The sequence below is a fragment of the Hemitrygon akajei genome, chromosome 4 (assembly GCF_048418815.1).
Source record: "Hemitrygon akajei chromosome 4, sHemAka1.3, whole genome shotgun sequence".
NCBI lineage: Eukaryota > Metazoa > Chordata > Chondrichthyes > Myliobatiformes > Dasyatidae > Hemitrygon > Hemitrygon akajei.
The window spans coordinates 171,435,399-171,453,344 of record NC_133127.1 but is presented as its reverse complement, the minus strand read 5'-3'; the positions used below and the strand labels follow the sequence as shown (position 1 = coordinate 171,453,344).

Below are 17,946 nucleotides of genomic sequence, written 5' to 3'. Positions count from 1 at the left end.
TGGTAGCTCAACATCCAAGGATACACATTGAATTGAAAGGCTAGGCAGGTAGGCAGAGAGGGTAATTTGGCCTCTGTGGTAAAAAAAAAGAAACAAAATCAAATCCCTAGAACGAAAGGACACAAGATCAGAGTCATGGAGAAGTACAGCACAAAAGCAGGCCCTTTAGCCCATCTAGTCCATGCCAAAACCATTTAAATTGCCTTCTCCCTTCGACCTGCGCTCCATAACCCTACTACCCATGTACCTATCCAAACTTCTTTTAAACGTTGAAATTGAGCTCGCATGCACCAATTGTGCTGGCAGCTCATTCCACACTCTCACGACCCTTTGAATGAAGAAGTTTCCCTTAAAACCTTTCACCCTTAACCCATGACCTCTAGTTGCAGTCTGACTCAACCTCAGTGGAAAAAAACCCTGTTTTCATTTACCCGATCTATACCCCTCATAACTTTGTATACATCTATCAGATCTCCTCTCAGTCTTCTACATTCTAAGGAATACAGTCCCAACTGATTCGATCTTTCCTTATAACCCAGGTCCTCCAGACCTGGCAACATCCTTAAATTTTCCCTGTATTCTTTCAATCTTGTTTACATCTTTCCTGTAGCTAGGTGTCCAAAACTGCACACTCCAAATTAGAACTCAACACAACATCCCATGACTGGACTCAGTACTTTGATTTATGAAGGCCAATGTGCCAAGAGCTTTCTATACGAGCCTATCTACCTGTGATGCCACTTTCCATGAATTATGGACCTGGATACCCAGATCCCTTTGCTCTACCACACTCCTCAATGCACTACCTGTCTTTGTGTAAGACCTACCCTGGCTGCCCCTACTGAAGTGCAAAACCTCACACTTGTCTTCATTGAATTCCATCTGCCCTTTTCCAGTCCACTTTTCCAGTTGATGCAGATCCCCCTGCAAGCCATGATAGCCTTCGTCACTGTCCACTACACCCCCAATCTTGGTGTCATCTGCAAATTTGCTGATCCAGTTAACCACATTATCATCCAGATCATTGATATAAATGACATACAGCAAAGGACCCAGCACCAGTCTTTGCAGGATACCACTAGTCACAGGTCTCCGGTCAGAGAGGCAGCCATCTCCTCCCACTCTCTGGCTTCTCCCACAAAGCCAATGTCTAATCTAATCTCATCTTAAATTGTAAGTGACTGAACCTTCTTGAACAACCTCTCATGCGGTCCCTTGTCAAATGTCCATGCAGACAACATCCACCGCCTTGCCTTCATCTACTTTTCTGGCAACTTCCTCAAAAAAACTCTTATAAGATTGGTTAGACATGATCTACCCTACATGACTATCCTTAATCAGTCCATGTCAATCTGAATATTCACATATCTGGTCCCTTAGAATACCTTCAAATAATTTTCACACAACTGACGTCAGACTCACAAGTCAATAATTTCTTGGTTTCTGTTTAGAGCCTATTTTTTTTTAAAAAACACCGTGGAGCATCATTGGCTATCCTCCAGTCCTTGGGTACCTCTCCTGTCACTAAGGAAGAATTAAATATCTGTGCTAGGACCCCAGCAATTTCTGCACTTGCCTCCTGTAGGGTCTGTTATGATACCAGCCCCCTCCTTTGTGAGAATTGCAAGAGCCCTAGTGAAAGGGGGGTCAATGACCCGAGAGAGAGAGCAAGAGAGAGAGAGAGACAGGCTGAATGGACACAGGAAATGGAAAGACATTCCACTGGGACAAAAGCTGGTGACTGTGGCATTGTTCTCAGGAGACACCTGGGAACTGCAGACGTGCCAACTCGCAGGGACATTGTAAAGCCCTCGGGCAAAGTGGGCTGGTTGAGAGAGAGATTGCATCACCTGCAACCTGATTGACACCTGAGATCCCGTGAGGCAGTATAAAGCAGGGTCTGAAAGAGGACGACCCTCAGACGCACCAAGGAGACACCAAGAAGCACGATACCGCTTCCCGTGGGAACGGGAAGCCATTTTGAAATAAGCCACGTGCGTTAAATTCCGAATGCGGGGTTTGTGGCTGGAACCAACGGAAGATCACTTTTAACTAACAACGGGGAAGATCGCTCCCCTGATTCCATGGATGTTTTGGGCAAGTTTTTCCATTTATCTCTCTCTCTCTCCAACACGTGAAACCAAAAGGGAAAAGCCTGCAGACTTCAGAGTGACTCTTTATATTTCCAATTGGACTCAGTATTATACCCTAGACAACGAAAGAGCTTATTTCTGAGTGATTATTAATGTACCTGCGTTTTAGATTGAGCATTGACGCATGTTATCTGAATGTTTGTATTAACCTTAATTTTTGTGCCCCTTTATTAATAAAACTTTTGAAAATAGTACCATTGGACTTCAACTGACATATCTATCTTTGCTGGTAAGTGAAATCAGTTACTGGTTTCGTAACAAGTGGGGTTCTCGTCTCGGGATTTGACACCAAAAAGGGGGAGGTCAGTCAATCGGGATTGTAAGTCAAAACAAAATTAATTTGGATCTGGTACGCAGGTAGCCAGACAGAAAAACCAGCAAAGATGGACGTGTGTGAATTTATGAAAAACGCGACTGTGGCGGCGCTAGAGGTGAGCGCCAAAGCAGACTTGTTAAATTTGACGAAGGGGTTAGAACTGGAGAACGAGCAGGATCAAGCTGAGAGGCAAAGACAGCATGAAATTCGGATCAGAGAGTTAGCAGCAGCCGAGAGAGCGGCAGCGGGGAGAGAAAGAGAGAGGGAGGAGCTAAGGAGAGAGCGGTTTAATGTTAGTCGGGAGCTGAGAGTAGTACCTCCGTTCGAAGAGACGGATGTTGATAGTTATTTCTTGCTTTTTGAAAAGGTGGCAGTGAACCAGAAGTGGCCACAAGAGCAGTGGGTCGCGTTGTTACAAAGTGTGTTAGCAGGAGGGAGGATTTGGGCAGCCATGATGCCGACCCGCCGACCGGCGAGTGCGGTGGCCCCGCCCCTAGAGTCCCAAAGCTATCGCGCATGCGCGGTCACTCGCAGCCTGTCGGAAAAAGCGGCTGAGAAAGAGGACAGTTTAAATGAAGCCAGCGGTGATCTGGCCAAGATGTTTTTACCGACCCTGTACCATGAGGGTTCCGAGGGTGGTAAAACAGAAAGCAGTAAAGTAAAAGGGGGTAAGGGAGAGGAAATAGCCCTGCCCTTAGTGAAGAGAAAGGTCCTAGAGGTAGGAACTAAAGTTGAGAAACGGATAAAGTTGTTAAAATGTCCAGAGTTGGACATGGTTAATCTGTCTGGTTTGGCAGAATTGTTTGAAGAAGTTCAGAGTTCTAAAGGTGTTCTCGATGGTCCCGAGAGTGAAATGAGGGTAGTCTTAGAGAGGAAGGGTATCCTTGCTGTGGAGAAGTCAGCTGAAATGGCCGAGGAGGTTGTTTCAGCTCGCAGGGTTGCGCCTTCCCCAACGGGGGGCTGCCTAGAGAGTAACTGGAAGGATCGGGGGACGTTAGAATTTGAAAAAGGTACGGGTATTGAAAGCCTGGAAGGGGCCAATGTCCCGTTTGAGTGTGTCCAAGATGGGGGCGCACGTGGTGCTGAACCTGGTAACAGCGCTCAGGGGAAGTCTGAGGTGTTTGATTCAGGGGGACGGGGCGGCCGTCTTTGTGGATCAGATAGGGTTGGTTCAGTAGGAAAAGGGTTAACCTTGGTAACCGTGGGAAGTGTGAGTTCCACGGTGTTTGTATTCGAGAGTGGGGCCAAGGTTAATGCCGAATTTAAGGGGGGAATGAGGATTGTTGTTGAAGGAGGGTCTGTAGTTCCCAAGTCGAAGGAAGAAATTTTAAACCTGGCAGATCGCTCACAGAGTGAGTCGGGAAATAGCGGGGCCCCCCACTCTATTGTTACGCCAGGGTGGGGTGTGAAGAGGTTGCATTCGAAATGCTACCTGAAAGAGGAGTTGGAATTAAAAACAAATAGCCTGAAGGGTCTTGACAGTTTGGGGCATGGTGTTGAAAAAATAGCCCTGATGAACGAGGCGGGCGGGAGTTCACCACGCCAAATTACTCAAAGTCCCAACGGGGGGACTCGCCAGAAAAGAGGTGACGGTTAATGGGGATGCCATTTTTTTTAAACAGCAAAGCAGGTTTTACGGGTTGCGCCAAAGCCTGTGAATAATAAAGACAGACCTTTGGAGACCTGCCGGCGAAGTAAACCGACCGAAACGATTAGTATTCGCATAAACTTTTGTAGATGCACCTAAGCTAAGATCACACCTCCGCAGTTTTGTGGCTGAAAACAATAAATAAATAAGCTGGTTATTGAATTGAAGTCTGATGCTACAAGACTTTAAGATATTAAGATGTTAAGATATTAACTAAAGGGGCACTGTACTTGTTAACTGTTTAGATGCTGACTTGAATGTATAACTGTATTACTCTGTAGTGAAAAGAAAAGCTTCTGTATTGTATTAGATTCAAAATTTCTGTAAGACTGTACCACTCTGGGTTTTAACCGCTGGTAAAAACCTTTTTAAGAGGGGAGGTGTTATGATACCAGCCCCCTCCTTTGTGAGAATTGCAAGAGCCCTAGTGAAAGGGGGGTCAATGACCCGAGAGAGAGAGCAAGAGAGAGAGAGAGACAGGCTGAATGGACACAGGAAATGGAAAGACATTCCACTGGGACAAAAGCTGGTGACTGTGGCATTGTTCTCAGGAGACACCTGGGAACTGCAGACGTGCCAACTCGCAGGGACATTGTAAAGCCCTCGGGCAAAGTGGGCTGGTTGAGAGAGAGATTGCATCACCTGCAACCTGATTGACACCTGAGATCCCGTGAGGCAGTATAAAGCAGGGTCTGAAAGAGGACGACCCTCAGACGCACCAAGGAGACACCAAGAAGCACGATACCGCTTCCCGTGGGAACGGGAAGCCATTTTGAAATAAGCCACGTGCGTTAAATTCCGAATGCGGGGTTTGTGGCTGGAACCAACGGAAGATCGCTTTTAACTAACAACGGGGAAGATCGCTCCCCTGATTCCATGGATGTTTTGGGCAAGTTTTTCCATTTATCTCTCTCTCTCTCCAACACGTGAAACCAAAAGGGAAAAGCCTGCAGACTTCAGAGTGATTCTTTATATTTCCAATTGGACTCAGTATTATACCCTAGACAACGAAAGAGCTTATTTCTGAGTGATTATTAATGTACCTGCGTTTTAGATTGAGCATTGACGCATGTTATCTGAATGTTTGTATTAACCTTAATTTTTGTGCCCCTTTATTAATAAAACTTTTGAAAATAGTACCATTGGACTTCAACTGACATATCTATCTTTGCTGGTAAGTGAAACCAGTTACTGGTTTCGTAACAGGTCTAACAGCACACTTTGTCAGGCCCTAGGGATTTATCCACCCTGATTTGCCTCAGGATAGCAAATACCTCCTCCTCTCTAATCTGTACAGGGTCCTTGAAATTGAAGCCACTTTGCCTCACTTCAATAGACTCTGTGTCCACCTCCCAAGTTAATACAGGAGCAAAAAAAAACAAACAAAATGTAAGATTTCCCTATCTGTTTTGGCTCCACACATGAATTAACATTCTGGTCTTCAGAGACCCAATTTTGTTCCCTGAAATCCTTTTGCTTGTAACATAGCTGTAGAATCCCTTAAGATTCTCCTTCACCTTGTCTGCTGAGAAACTTCATGCCTTCTTTTAGCGCTCCTGATTTCTTTCTTAAGTGTTCTCTTGCATTTCTTATACTCCATAAGACCTCATTTGTTCCTGCCTGCTTAACCTTCTATGCACCGCCTTTTTTCTCTTAACCAGTGCTCTAATATCTCTTGAAGATCAAGGTTCCCTACACTTGTTATCTTTACCTTTTGTTCGGACAGGCACATACAAGCTTTGTACTCCCAAAATTTAGTTTTTGAAGGCTTCCCACTTACCAAGTGCACCTTTGCCAGAGCACAGCCTGTCCCAATCCACACTTGCCAGATCATTTCTGATACCATCAAAATTGGCCTTTCTCCAATCTAAAATCTCAAACTGTGGACCAGACCTATCTTTTTGCATATTTGCTTTGGAACTGATGGCATCGTGGTCACTGGATGCAAAGTGTTCCCCGACACAAACTCCTGTCACCTGCCCTGTCTCATTCCCTAATAGATCCAGTATTGCACGCTCTTTTGTTGGGACTTCTATGTACTAATGAAGGAAACTTTTCTAAACACATTTGACAAACTCTATCCTATTTAGTCCTTTTACAGTATGGGATTCCCAGTCAATAATGTGGAAAGTTAAAATCACCTAGTATAACAAACTCAAGTTTCTTGCAACAGTCTGTGATCTTGCTACAAATTTGTTCATCTAAATCCCTAGGACTGTTGGATGGTCTGTAATACAACCCCATTAACATGGTCATACCTTTCTTATTTCTCAGTTCCACCCATAATGCCTCAGTAGATGAGTTCTCCAGTCTGGCCTGACAGAGCACCAGAGTGAAAATTTTCCTGACTGGTAATGCCACCCCTCCTCCTATACTCCCTTCCACTTTGTCATGTCTAAAACAACAGAATGCCAGAATATTTAATTGTCAGTCCTGCCCCTCCTGCAACCACGTCTCACTAATGGCTACAATGTCATAATTCCAGGTGTTGATCCATGCTCTGAACTCATCTGTGTTTCCTACAATACATCTTGCGTTGAAATATATGTACCTTAGAACACTAGTCACACCATGCTCAACTTTTTAATCACTGACTTTGTTTGAGGTCTTACCAACATCTGTCTCCACGACCTCCCACTAACTGCCCTGGCCTTGATGGGATTTATATACTGTTCAGCAAATAGTAGCCAGGATGTGGGATAAAAATTTCAATGGGAAATAGAAAATCCATGTAATAAGGGCAGTGTTACGATAGTCATGAGGCACTTCAATAGGCAGGTAGATTAGGAAAATCAGGTTAGTGCTGAAACCCCAAGACAGAGAACTCATAGAATGCCTTTGAGATGGCTTTTTAGAGCACCTTGTGGTTGAGCCCACTAGGGGAAAGGCAATTCTGGATTGGGTGTTGTGCAATAATCAGATTTGATTAGGAAGCTTAAGGTAAAGGAACCCTTAGGAGGCAGTGATTGTAATATGATAGAATTCACCCTGCAATTTGAGAGGGAATGAAACTAGAGTCAGATGGATCAGAATTACAGTGGTGTGAAGGGAATTACAGAGGTACAGGAGAGGAGCTGGTTAATAGCTAGAAGTAATGTAGGCAATTCAGAGGGCATAGAATAAATACAGCCCAAAGGTGAAGAAGTTTTCTAAAGAAAGGATGATGTAACTGTGGCTGACAAGGTAGTCAAAGATAGCATAAAAGCAAAAGATGGGACATATAATTTAGCAAAAATTAGTAGGAAATTAGAGGATTGGGAAGCTTTTAAAATCCAACAAAAGACAACTAAAGAAACCATAAGGAGAGAAAAGATGAAATATGAAGGTAAGCTAGCTAATTATATCAAAAAGGATATTAAAAAGTTTTTTGTTAAACATATATAAATAGTATGAAAGAGGTGAGAGTTGATATTGAACCACTGAAAAACTGTTCTTGGAGGCAGTAATGGGGGGGGGGGGAACGAAGAAATGGCAGATGAAGTATTTTACGTCAGTATGCATCACCAGCAGTATGTGAGAAATTCAAGTGTCAGATGGCAGAAGTGAGATTAGTTGCTATTACTAAGGAGAAGGTGCTTTGGAAGCTGGAAGTAGGTATGTTACATGGACCAGATGGACTACACCTGAGGGTTCTGAAAGTGGGAAGTGAAGAAATTGTGGAGGCATTAGTTTTGATCTTTCAAGAATCAATAGATTCTGGAATGATTCCAGAGGACTGGAAGATTGCAAATGCCGCTCCACTCTTTAAGAAGGGAGGAAGGCAGAAGGAAGGAAATTATAGCCCAATTAGCCCAACTTCTGTGGCTGGGAAGATGGTTGAGTCCATCATTAAAGATTAGGTTTCAGGCTACTTGGAGGCACATGATAAAGTAGGCCAAAGTCAGCATAGTTTCCTTAAGGGGAAATCGTGCCTGATATATCTATTGGAATTATTTGTGAAAATAATGGTCAGGGAAGACAGTCAGTGGATAGTGATTACTTCAGTTATCAGAAGGCCTTTGACATGAGGCAGCTTAACAAGATAAGAGTCCATGGTATGACAGGAAAGATACTAGCATGGATAGATAATTGGCTGACTGGCAGGAGGCAAAGAGTTAGAAAAAAAAGAGGGTGGATTCTAAAAAAGAGGACTAGTGGTATTCCGAAGGAGTCTGTATTGAGACTGCTTCTTTTCATGTTATATGTCAATGATTTGGATGCTGGAATTGATGGCTTTGTGGCCAAGTTTGCAGACAGTACAAATATAGGTGGAGGGTCAGGTAGTGTTGAGGAAGCAGGGAGTCCGCAGAAGGACTCAGACAGATTGGGAGAATGGGCAAAGAGGTGGCAGATGGAATAGAGTGTAAGGAAGTGTATGGTCATGCACTTTGGGAGAAAGGATAAAGGCATAGTCTATTTCCTAAATGAAGAGAAAATTCAAAAAATCTGAAGTGCAAAGGGACTTGGGAGTCCTTGAGCAGAACTTGCTGGCCGAGTTGATGGTGAGGATGGCAAACATAATATTAGCGTTCATTTCAAGAGGACTAAAACATAAAAACAAGGATGTAATGCTGAAACTTTATAAAGCGCAAGTGAGCCTACACTTGAGATTTGTGCAGCTTTGGGCACCTTATCTAAGAAAAGCTGTGGCATTGAGAGAGCCCAGAGGTGGTTCACGAGAATGGCTCCTGGAATGAAAGTGTTAATGTGAGAGGAGTGTTTGATGGCTCTGGGCCTGTACTCACGGGAGTTCAGAAGAATGTAGAGGGGGAACTCATTGAAACCTATCGAATACTGAAATGCCTGGATGGAGTCGATGTGGAGAGGATGTTTCCAATAATGGGTGAGTCTAGGACCAGAAGGCACAATCTCAGATTAGAGGGATAACCATTTGGAACATAGATGAGAACATTTTTTTTAAACTAGAGGGTGGTGAATCTGTGGAAGTCATTGCCATGGACAGCTGTGCAGGCCAAGTCTTTGTGCGCATTTAAGGCAGAGATTGATAGGTTCCTGATTAATCAGGGCATCAAAGGTTACAGGGAGAAGGCAGGAGAATGCGGTTGAGAGGGGTATTACATCAGCCGTGATGGAATGGCGGAGCAGATTCAATGGGCTGAGTGGCCCAATTCTGTTCCTATATCTTATGGACTGAACAGCATGTTCATGAGGGAGCAGAAATGAACTCAATGGACAGAATAGCCTTTGTTTTGGGCCATTACCACTAATGGCTCCAGAAAACCTGACCAACAATGATACCCACCTCCCCACAGCATTGCAGAAACCACTGGCTTCAGCAGCAAACAATCCTCATAATTACTGGACCCTTCATTGAGAAGTCCTGCTCTGTGTGCTTTATGAGGGCTTATAACTGAGATCAGACTATTTCATGTGGAGGAAGGTTTTGAAGCAATATTGTCGTAGGCACTAAGATTGAGATCAAGCATGGCAGGATCAAAAGAACTAAATGTTCTACTCCTGCTCCAATGTCTCATTTCACCTTGGTAATGCACATCACTGCACAACCATGCGTTATGGGAGTCTTGGATAAAAAAAAATTAATTCCTGTATAGTAAGTACAAATGATACAAAATAGCCAATGTAGTTAAATGCCATCTCTTACCAAATAATAAACACAAGCAGAATCTTGAAAAACCTTAACTTAATCTCCGTTGACAAACGCCTTTCATTTTCTGTGTAGATACCCTGTCTTCCCTTCAGCAATGAAGCAACTGAAAAATACAGGACTTGTCATAGCACGTCTTAACATATACGATTAGCACAGATCAGATGGATCATTGACGTACCGAATCCTACAATATCATCACATTCAGAAATACTATCATATACATGATACAGTGATCCAAATTGAAAGAAACTGACTGACAACGCTGTTAGTCATTTTCCTCAGTGAATTGCACGCAACAGCTTCCACAGGCAAGTGAAAACACGATGCCTGGTGAATTAATTCAGTGCTTATAAAAGGTATTCCCCCCCCCCCTTGGAAGTTCTCATGTTTTATTGTTTTACAACATTGAATCACAGTGGATTAAATGTGACTTTTTTGACACTGATCAATAGAAAAGACCCTTTCATGTCAAAGTGAAAACAAATTTCTACAAATTTGGTCTAAATTTATTACAATTATTAAACCCAAATTATTGATTGCATAATTATTCACCGTCATGAAGTCAGTATTTACCTTTGGTAGCAATTACAGCCTTGAGTCTGTGTGGATAGGTCTCTCTCAGCTTTGCACATATGGGCACTTCAATTTTTCCCCTATTCTTCTTTACAAAACTGCTCAAGCTCTGTCAGATTGCATGGGGATCATGAGTGAACATCCCTTTTCAAGTCCAGCCACAAATTCTCAACTGGATTGAGATCTGGACTCTGACTTGGCCACTCCAGGAATATTAGCAGTTGTTTTTAAGTCATTCCTGTGCAGCTTTGGCTTTATGCTTGGGCTCACTCTTGCAGCAAAACAAATCTTCTCCCAAGTCGCAGTTCTCTTGCAGACTGCAATAGGTTCTCCTCTAGGATTTCCCTGTATTTTGTTGCATTCATTTTACCCTCTACCTTCACAAGCTTTCCAGGGCCTGCTGCAGTGAAGCATCCCCACAGCATGATGTAGCCACAAACATGCCTCACGGTAGGGATGGTTTGTTTTTGATGATGTGCAGTGTTTGGCTTATGCTAAACACAACGTTTAATCTGATGGCTAAAAGTTCTATTTTCATTTCATCAGTCCATAGGACCTTCTTCCAGCTGACTTCAGGGTCTGCCACATGTCTTCTGGCAAACACTAGCTGAGATTTCATGTGAATTTTTTTCAATTGTGGCCTTCATGTCGCCACTCTCCCGTAAAGCTGTGACTGGTGAAGCACCCGGGCAACAGTTGTTGTATGCGCAGTCTCTCCCATCTCAGCCACTGAAGCTTGTAACTCCTCCAGAGTTGTCACAGGTCTCTTGGTGGCCTCCCTCACTAGTCCCCTTCTTGCACGGTCACTCAGTTTTTGAAGACAGCCTGCTCCAGGCAGATTTACAGCTGTACCATGTTCTTTCCATTTCTTGATGATTGACTTACCTGTACTCCAAGGGATATTCAGTGATCTGTAAATTTTCTTGTTTCCATTTCCTGACTTGTGCTTTTCACAAGGTTACTTTGAATGTTCTTTTGTCTTCATGGTGTAGTTTTTGCCAGGATACTGACTCACCAGCATTGGACCTCCCAGATCGAGGTGTATTTTTACTACAATCAATTGAAACACCTTGACTGCACACAGGTGATCTTCATTTAACTGATTTTGTGACTTTTCTAACCTATTGGCTGCACCCCAGTGATGATTTGGTGTGTCATACTGGAGGGAGTGAATACTTATGCAACAAATACTTTGTGTTTTATATTTGTAATTAATTCAGACCACATTGTAGAGATTTGGTTTCACTTTGACATGAAAGAGTTTTTTTTCTGTCTATTAGCATAAAAAAGCCAAATTAACTCCACTGTGATTCAATGTTGTAAAACAATAAAACATGAAGACTTCAGGTGGGGGGATGAATACTTTTTATAGGCACTGTAAATACACACACAAAATGTTGGAGGAGCTCAGCAAGTCAGGCAGCATCTATGGAGGAGAATAAACAATCAACCCTTCTGAAGGGTTATTGACTGGTTATTCCCCTCCATAGACTCTCCAGCATTTTGTGCCTTGCCAAAGATTTCCAGAATCTGCAGAATCTCTTGTGTTTATGACTTGATAGATTATTTTTTTCCCCTCACTCACTCCCACGGCACAAATAAATGACCCTCAGTCATCAGGTAAATTAATTATACTCCTCACTTACCAGGTTGTGTTTGCTCCTCCTGCCGCTCGAAGGCCTTGAATTATTCTTCCCATGAGACTTTGCCAACTGTCTGCTCAGCTTGAGTGGAAAGCAGAACGCCACCACAAGCCACCAATAGGAATTGGGATTGCACAGCACCAATCATTAGCAGAAGGAAGGAGTTGTGGATCACACAATTCCATTTCCACCTTTCAAGGAAAGCCAAGGTCTATGGCATCAGGGATCCCATGATTCCTATTCACTCATCGAATAGCTAGAGACGATGGTGATTCACCAAAGAGAAATGCACTTTAATTCTATAATCCATGCTGTTAAACAGAGGGTAAAGCAGATAGTGCCAGAAACTGGTGGAATGAAGCAGCTTCTGGTGAATGGTATGTAGCTTACATCTAGCTAGTAACATGAGATGGGAGGCAGAGGTGTGGAGCTAATTCACTGACCAAATACCAATTAATGGGTGACATTATATTACCTGTGAATATTATTCCCTAGGAGTGTAAGCACACTAAGTCAACCATGGGAACGTTACAGTAAGCCCAATGTCTGTACAGGATTTTCCAGTGGAAGGAACTGGATAAAATCGACAGAGATTGAATTTTCCCTAATGAACTAGAGGCACTGTGGTCAATAGTACCTCAGCAGAGACCAACCCGTGCAGAATCTGGAAACGAAACCTCAGGCCCTTAACAGTTCATTAATCACCAAAAGCCTCCGCAAAATGCCACTTGTTTAGATGTTGAAAACGAGCACATGAGCAACACTGGCGTAAATCATATCAACATTGAAAACTCTTATTGATCCTACCTGCAGATGCAGCTTTCCCAAACAGAATGGGGTTAATAAACAGAACGAGCAACAGCGGAGCATAGGTAGTGACATAATGTGGAACTGCATGCTGAAGTCCATTTTCACAGCTGAAAGATGATTAAAATTATGTTAGCCATACCTGGGAATTGGTGGTAGGGTAATTCTCCCTACCACAAAACGTGGACTCAGACGAAGTTGAAATGACCCGGCACAATGTTGTGGGCTGAAGGGCCTGTACTGTACTGTAGTGTTCTGTGTTTCATGTTACAACAAGAGTGTGCTTGTGAGAACTCTTAAAACCTTAAATGGACAAAAGCAAGTCCAAATTAAATGTTTTCTCACTAGTAGACAAAGATTACAAGTTACATGAGTTTATCTGGATATGCTCAAAAGCTCATCTGAATCTGAAAGCTGTTTCCCACTATCTTGCTCCAATGACCACCATTTAGTAGCTTTTGAAGTCCGGTGTGGGGCTCAGGTTTGCAAATTGATCCGTTTTGAGAGTGAATTATGGGATTCATAACACGATAATGGCATTACCATGTCAGGGGTCTGTCCTGGGACCAGCATGCAAGTGCCATCACAAACTGTGCCTCTACTTTCTTAGAAGTCTGCAAAGATTCAGCATGTCACGTCTAAAACTTTGACCAACTTCTACAGTGGACCTAACTGGTTGCATCGTGGCCTGATATGGAAACACCAGTGCCCTTGAATGGATAAGCCTACAAAAAGTAGTGGATACAGCCCAGCCCATCACATGCAAAGCCCTCCACATCATCAAAAGCATTTACAATGAATGCTGCCACAAGAAAGGAGCATCCATCGTCAAGAAACCCCATCATCCAGGCCATGTTCTCTTCTCAGTGCTACCATTGCTCTGGACGTACAGGAGTCTTAAGTCCAGGTTCAGGAGCAGTTATTACCCTACAACGTGGCTCCTGAACCAGCGTGGATAACTTCGTTCACCTCATCACAGAAATGACTCCACCATCTGTAAACTCTTTTTCAAGAACTCTGCAACTCAGTATTATTTATTTACTTTTTTTTATTAGCATTTGCACAATTTGTCTTCCAGTGCCCATTGGTTGTTTGTCAATCTTTGTTGTTTATAGTTCTTCCTAAATTCTATTGTATTTCTTTATTTTTCTGTAAATGCCTGCAAGAAAATAAGTCTTGAGGTAATATATGGGGACATACACGTACTTCGATATTAGATTTACTGTCATCTTTGAACTTTGATGATGGAACAGCTCATGGGCAAATCAACTCACCACTCTGCAGAACATCTGAAGGGAAGTTTGCTTTTACTGTACACCCACCAGATGTGTTGGGCCACATTATAGGTCTATGATTTTGATGATGGAATTGATGGGTTTTTGGCCAAGATTGAGCATGACAGGTAGCATTGAGGAAGCAGGGAGCCTGCAGAAGGACTTGGACAGATCAGGATGATACGCAAAGAAGTAGCAGATGGAATGCAGTGTAGAGAAATGTATGGTGATGCATGTCAATAGAAGGAATAAAGGCATACACTATCTTCTAAATGGGGAGACAATCCAGAAATCGGAGTTGCAAATAGGCTTGGGAGTCCTCGTGCAGGAATCCCTGGAGCTTAACTTGCAGGTTGAGTCAGTGGTAAGGAAGGTAACTGAAAGGTTAGCACTGTCTTATCCCCCCCTTGTTCAATCTCTTCCCACCTATGTTCGTGACACTTCTCACGCTTCGAATTGTTTCAATGATTTTAAGTTCCCTGGCCCCCACCACCTTATTTTCACCATGGATGTCCAGTCCCTATATACCTCCATCCCCCACCTGGACGGTCTCAAAGCTCTTCGCTTCTTTTTGGATTCCAGACCTAACCAATTCCCCTCTACCACCACTCTCCTCCGTCTAGTGGAATTAGTTCTTACTCCCAATAATTTCTCCTTTGGCTCCTCCCACTTCCTCCAAACCAAGAGTGTAGCCATGGGCACCTGCATGGGTCCCAGTTATGCCTGCCTTTTCGTTGGCTTTATGGAACAGTCCATGTTCCAAGTCTATACGGGTATCCGTCCCACTCTTTTCCTTTGCTACATCGACGACTGCATTGGCGCTGCCTCCTGCACGTATGCTGAGCTCGTTGACTTCATTAACTTTACCTCCAACTTTCACCCTGCCCTCAAATTTACCTGGTCCATTTCCAACACCTCCCTCCCCTTTCTTGATCTTTCTGTCTCCATCTCTGGAGACGGCTTATCTACTGATATCTACTATAAGCCTACAGACTCTCACATCTACCTGGACTGTTCCTCTTCCCACCCTGTCTCTTGCAAAAATGCTATCCACTTCTCACAATTCCTCCGTCTCCGCCGCATCTGCTCTCAGGATGAGGCTTTTCATTCCAGGACGAAGGAGATGTCTTCCTTTTTTAAACAAAGGGGCTTCCCTTCTTCCACCATCAACTCTGCTCTGAAACGCATCTCTCCTATTTCCCGCACATCTGCCCTCACCCCATCTGCCCACCACTCCACTCGGGATAGGGTTCCCCTTGTCCTCACCTACCAACCCACCAGCCTCCAGGTCCAACGTATAATTCTCCGTAACTTCCGCCACCTTCAATGGGATCCCACTACCAAGCACATCGTTCCCTCCCCCTCTTTCTGCTTTTCGCAGGGATCGCTCCCTACGCGACTCCCTTGTCCACTCGTCTCCCCCATCCCTTCCCACCGATCTCCCTCCTGGCATTTATCCTTGTAAGCGGAACAAGTGCTACACCTGCCCTTACACTTCCTCCCTCACCACCATTCAGGGCCCCAGACAGTCCTTCCAGGTGAGGCGACACTTCACCTGTGAGTCGGCTAGTGTGGTATACTGCGTCCGGTGCTCCCGTTGTGGCCTTTTATATATTGGTGAGACCCGACGCAGACTGGGAGACTATTTCGCTGAACACCTACGCTCGGTCCGCCAGAGAAAGCAGGATCTCCCAGTGGCCACACATTTTAATTCCACGTCCTATTCCCATTGTGATATGTCTATCCATGGCCTCCTCTACTGTCAAGATGAATCCACAATCAGGTTGGAGGAACAACACCTTAGCCTCCAACCTGATGGCATGAACATTGACTTCTCTAACTTCCGTTAATGCCCCTCCTCCCCGTCTTACCCCATCCCTGACATACTTAGTTGTTTGTTGTTTTTTCTCTCTCTCTGCCCATCACCCTGCCTGTTCTCCATCTCCCTCTGGTGCTCCCCCCCCCCTTTCTTTCTCCCAAGGCCTCCTGTCCCATGATCCTTTCCCTTCTCCAGCTCTGTATCACTTTCACCAATCACCTTTCCAGCTCTTAGCTTCATCCCACCCCCTCCGGTCTTCTCCTATCATATTGCATTACCCCCTCCCCTCACTACTTTCAAATCTCTTAGTATCTCTCCTTTCAGTTAGTCCTGATGAAGGGTCTCGGCCTGAAACGTCGACAGCGCTTCTCCCTATAGATGCTGCCTGGCCTGCTGTGTTCCACCAGTATTTTGTGTGTGTTGTTTGAAAGGTTAGCATTCACTTTGAGAGGACTAGAATATAAAAGCAAGGTGCAATGTTGAGGCTTTATAAGGGTATTGGTCAGACCTCATTAGGAGTATTGTGAGCAGTTTTGGGCCCTTTATCTAAGAAAGGATGTGTTGGCATGGGAGAAGGTCCAGAGGAGGTTTGTAAGAACGATTCTGGGAATGAAAGGCATAATACACGAGGGGCATTTGTTGGGTCTGGGCCTGTACTCGCTGGAGTTTAGAAGAATGAGGGGTGATTTCATTGAATCCTGTGAAATATTGAAAGGCCAAGACAGAGTGGACATGGACAGGATGTTTCCAGTAGTGGGCGAGTCTAGGCACAACCTTAAAACAGGACATCCTTTAGAACAGAGATGAGGGGTAATTTTTTTTCAGGCAAAGGGTGATGAACCTGTGAATTCACTGTCACAGATGGCTGTGGAGCTCAAGTCAGAGGGTATAAGTCAAGCAGAGGTTGATAGGTATTTGATTAGTAATGGTGTTGAAAGTTACAGCAAAAAAAGCAGGAAAGTGGGTTTGAGAGGGAAACTAAATTAACCATGATGGAATGGTGGAGTAGATTTAATGGGCTGAATGGCCTAATTCTACTCCTATGTCTAACAGCCTTATCCAATGAACTCATGCACTAATGTTATTATGTTAATTTTAACATGTAAATAACATATAATTTATGTTAATTTAAGACTTTTAACCTATGCTTGTAATGCTTATAATATAATGCTGCTGCAAAAAGCCCATTTTCATGGCATTTATACCATGTACAATTATGACAATAAACTTGAACTTGACCCAGTGCCAGGGATGCTATGATACAATTGTTAACCATCATGCAAGATGTCCCTTTGAATAATATAATTTAGAAGCTGCAGAATGGGTTGAAATTCTACTATTATCTTATAAGGCAAGTGTGTGGGAAGTAGTGTTCAGCAATTTTGAACAATCACAAAATATTTCTTTAAACTGTGTCCAGTTTGTGAAAGTTAAGAGGAAAAAAAAGCTCTTCCAATCCCACCCCGAGTCAGAGCACCGAAACAAACCTTTTGGCCCACCAGCTCCCTGCTGACCATCAAGTACCTATATAAGAACATAAGAAATAGGAGCAGGAGTTGGCCATCTGGCCCGTCGAGTCTGCCCTGCCATTTAATAAGATCATTGTTGATCTTACTGAATGGCTGTCTTTCCACCTACCTGTCTTTCCCCCATAACTCTTAATTCCCCTCATTTGTAATGTACTAATCACATTTACCAGTATGGCCCAAGGCCCACAGTGCCTTGGCAATTCAAGTACTCATCTAGAAGCTTTTTAAATGTTGTGCGGATATCTACAAACGTTTGTGCTTCTACCACCTTTTCAGGACACATGTCCCACATTCCAGCTGCCCTCTCAGTGAAGAAGGTCTCCTGTTAACCTTGGAAGTCCTCACCTCAAAACCCATGCCTTTTTGCCATTAGGCACCTCTTCCATGGATGTGGACCTACCTGGAAATCGAGGGATAGTAGAGCATGCCTACACCTTCGACACACAGGAGGATCGCCAGGCCCCAGGTCAACATGTGGTACAGCACAAGAATACTAAAAAAAAACAAATAACTTTTAATATCTATTATTAGTCAAAGTGCAACTGTTGAAGAGTTCGGATGGAAGAATGCAAGGTC

At 43.7% G+C, this 17,946-nt stretch overlaps 1 protein-coding gene across 2 annotated transcripts in view; it reads right to left on the bottom strand.

Moving 5' to 3' along the window:
• Positions 1-17,946, bottom strand: part of gpr143 (G protein-coupled receptor 143) — an 84,456-nt gene that overhangs the window by 42,930 nt on the left and 23,580 nt on the right. For both annotated transcript variants that reach the window (XM_073043998.1, XM_073043997.1), the window contains exons 4-6: positions 17,771-17,863; positions 12,749-12,858; positions 9,720-9,828 (exon numbers count right to left, since the gene is read on the bottom strand). In XM_073043998.1, the coding sequence (XP_072900099.1) occupies positions 9,720-9,828; positions 12,749-12,858; positions 17,771-17,863 (312 nt within the window). The remainder of the gene's footprint in view (positions 1-9,719; positions 9,829-12,748; positions 12,859-17,770; positions 17,864-17,946) is intronic.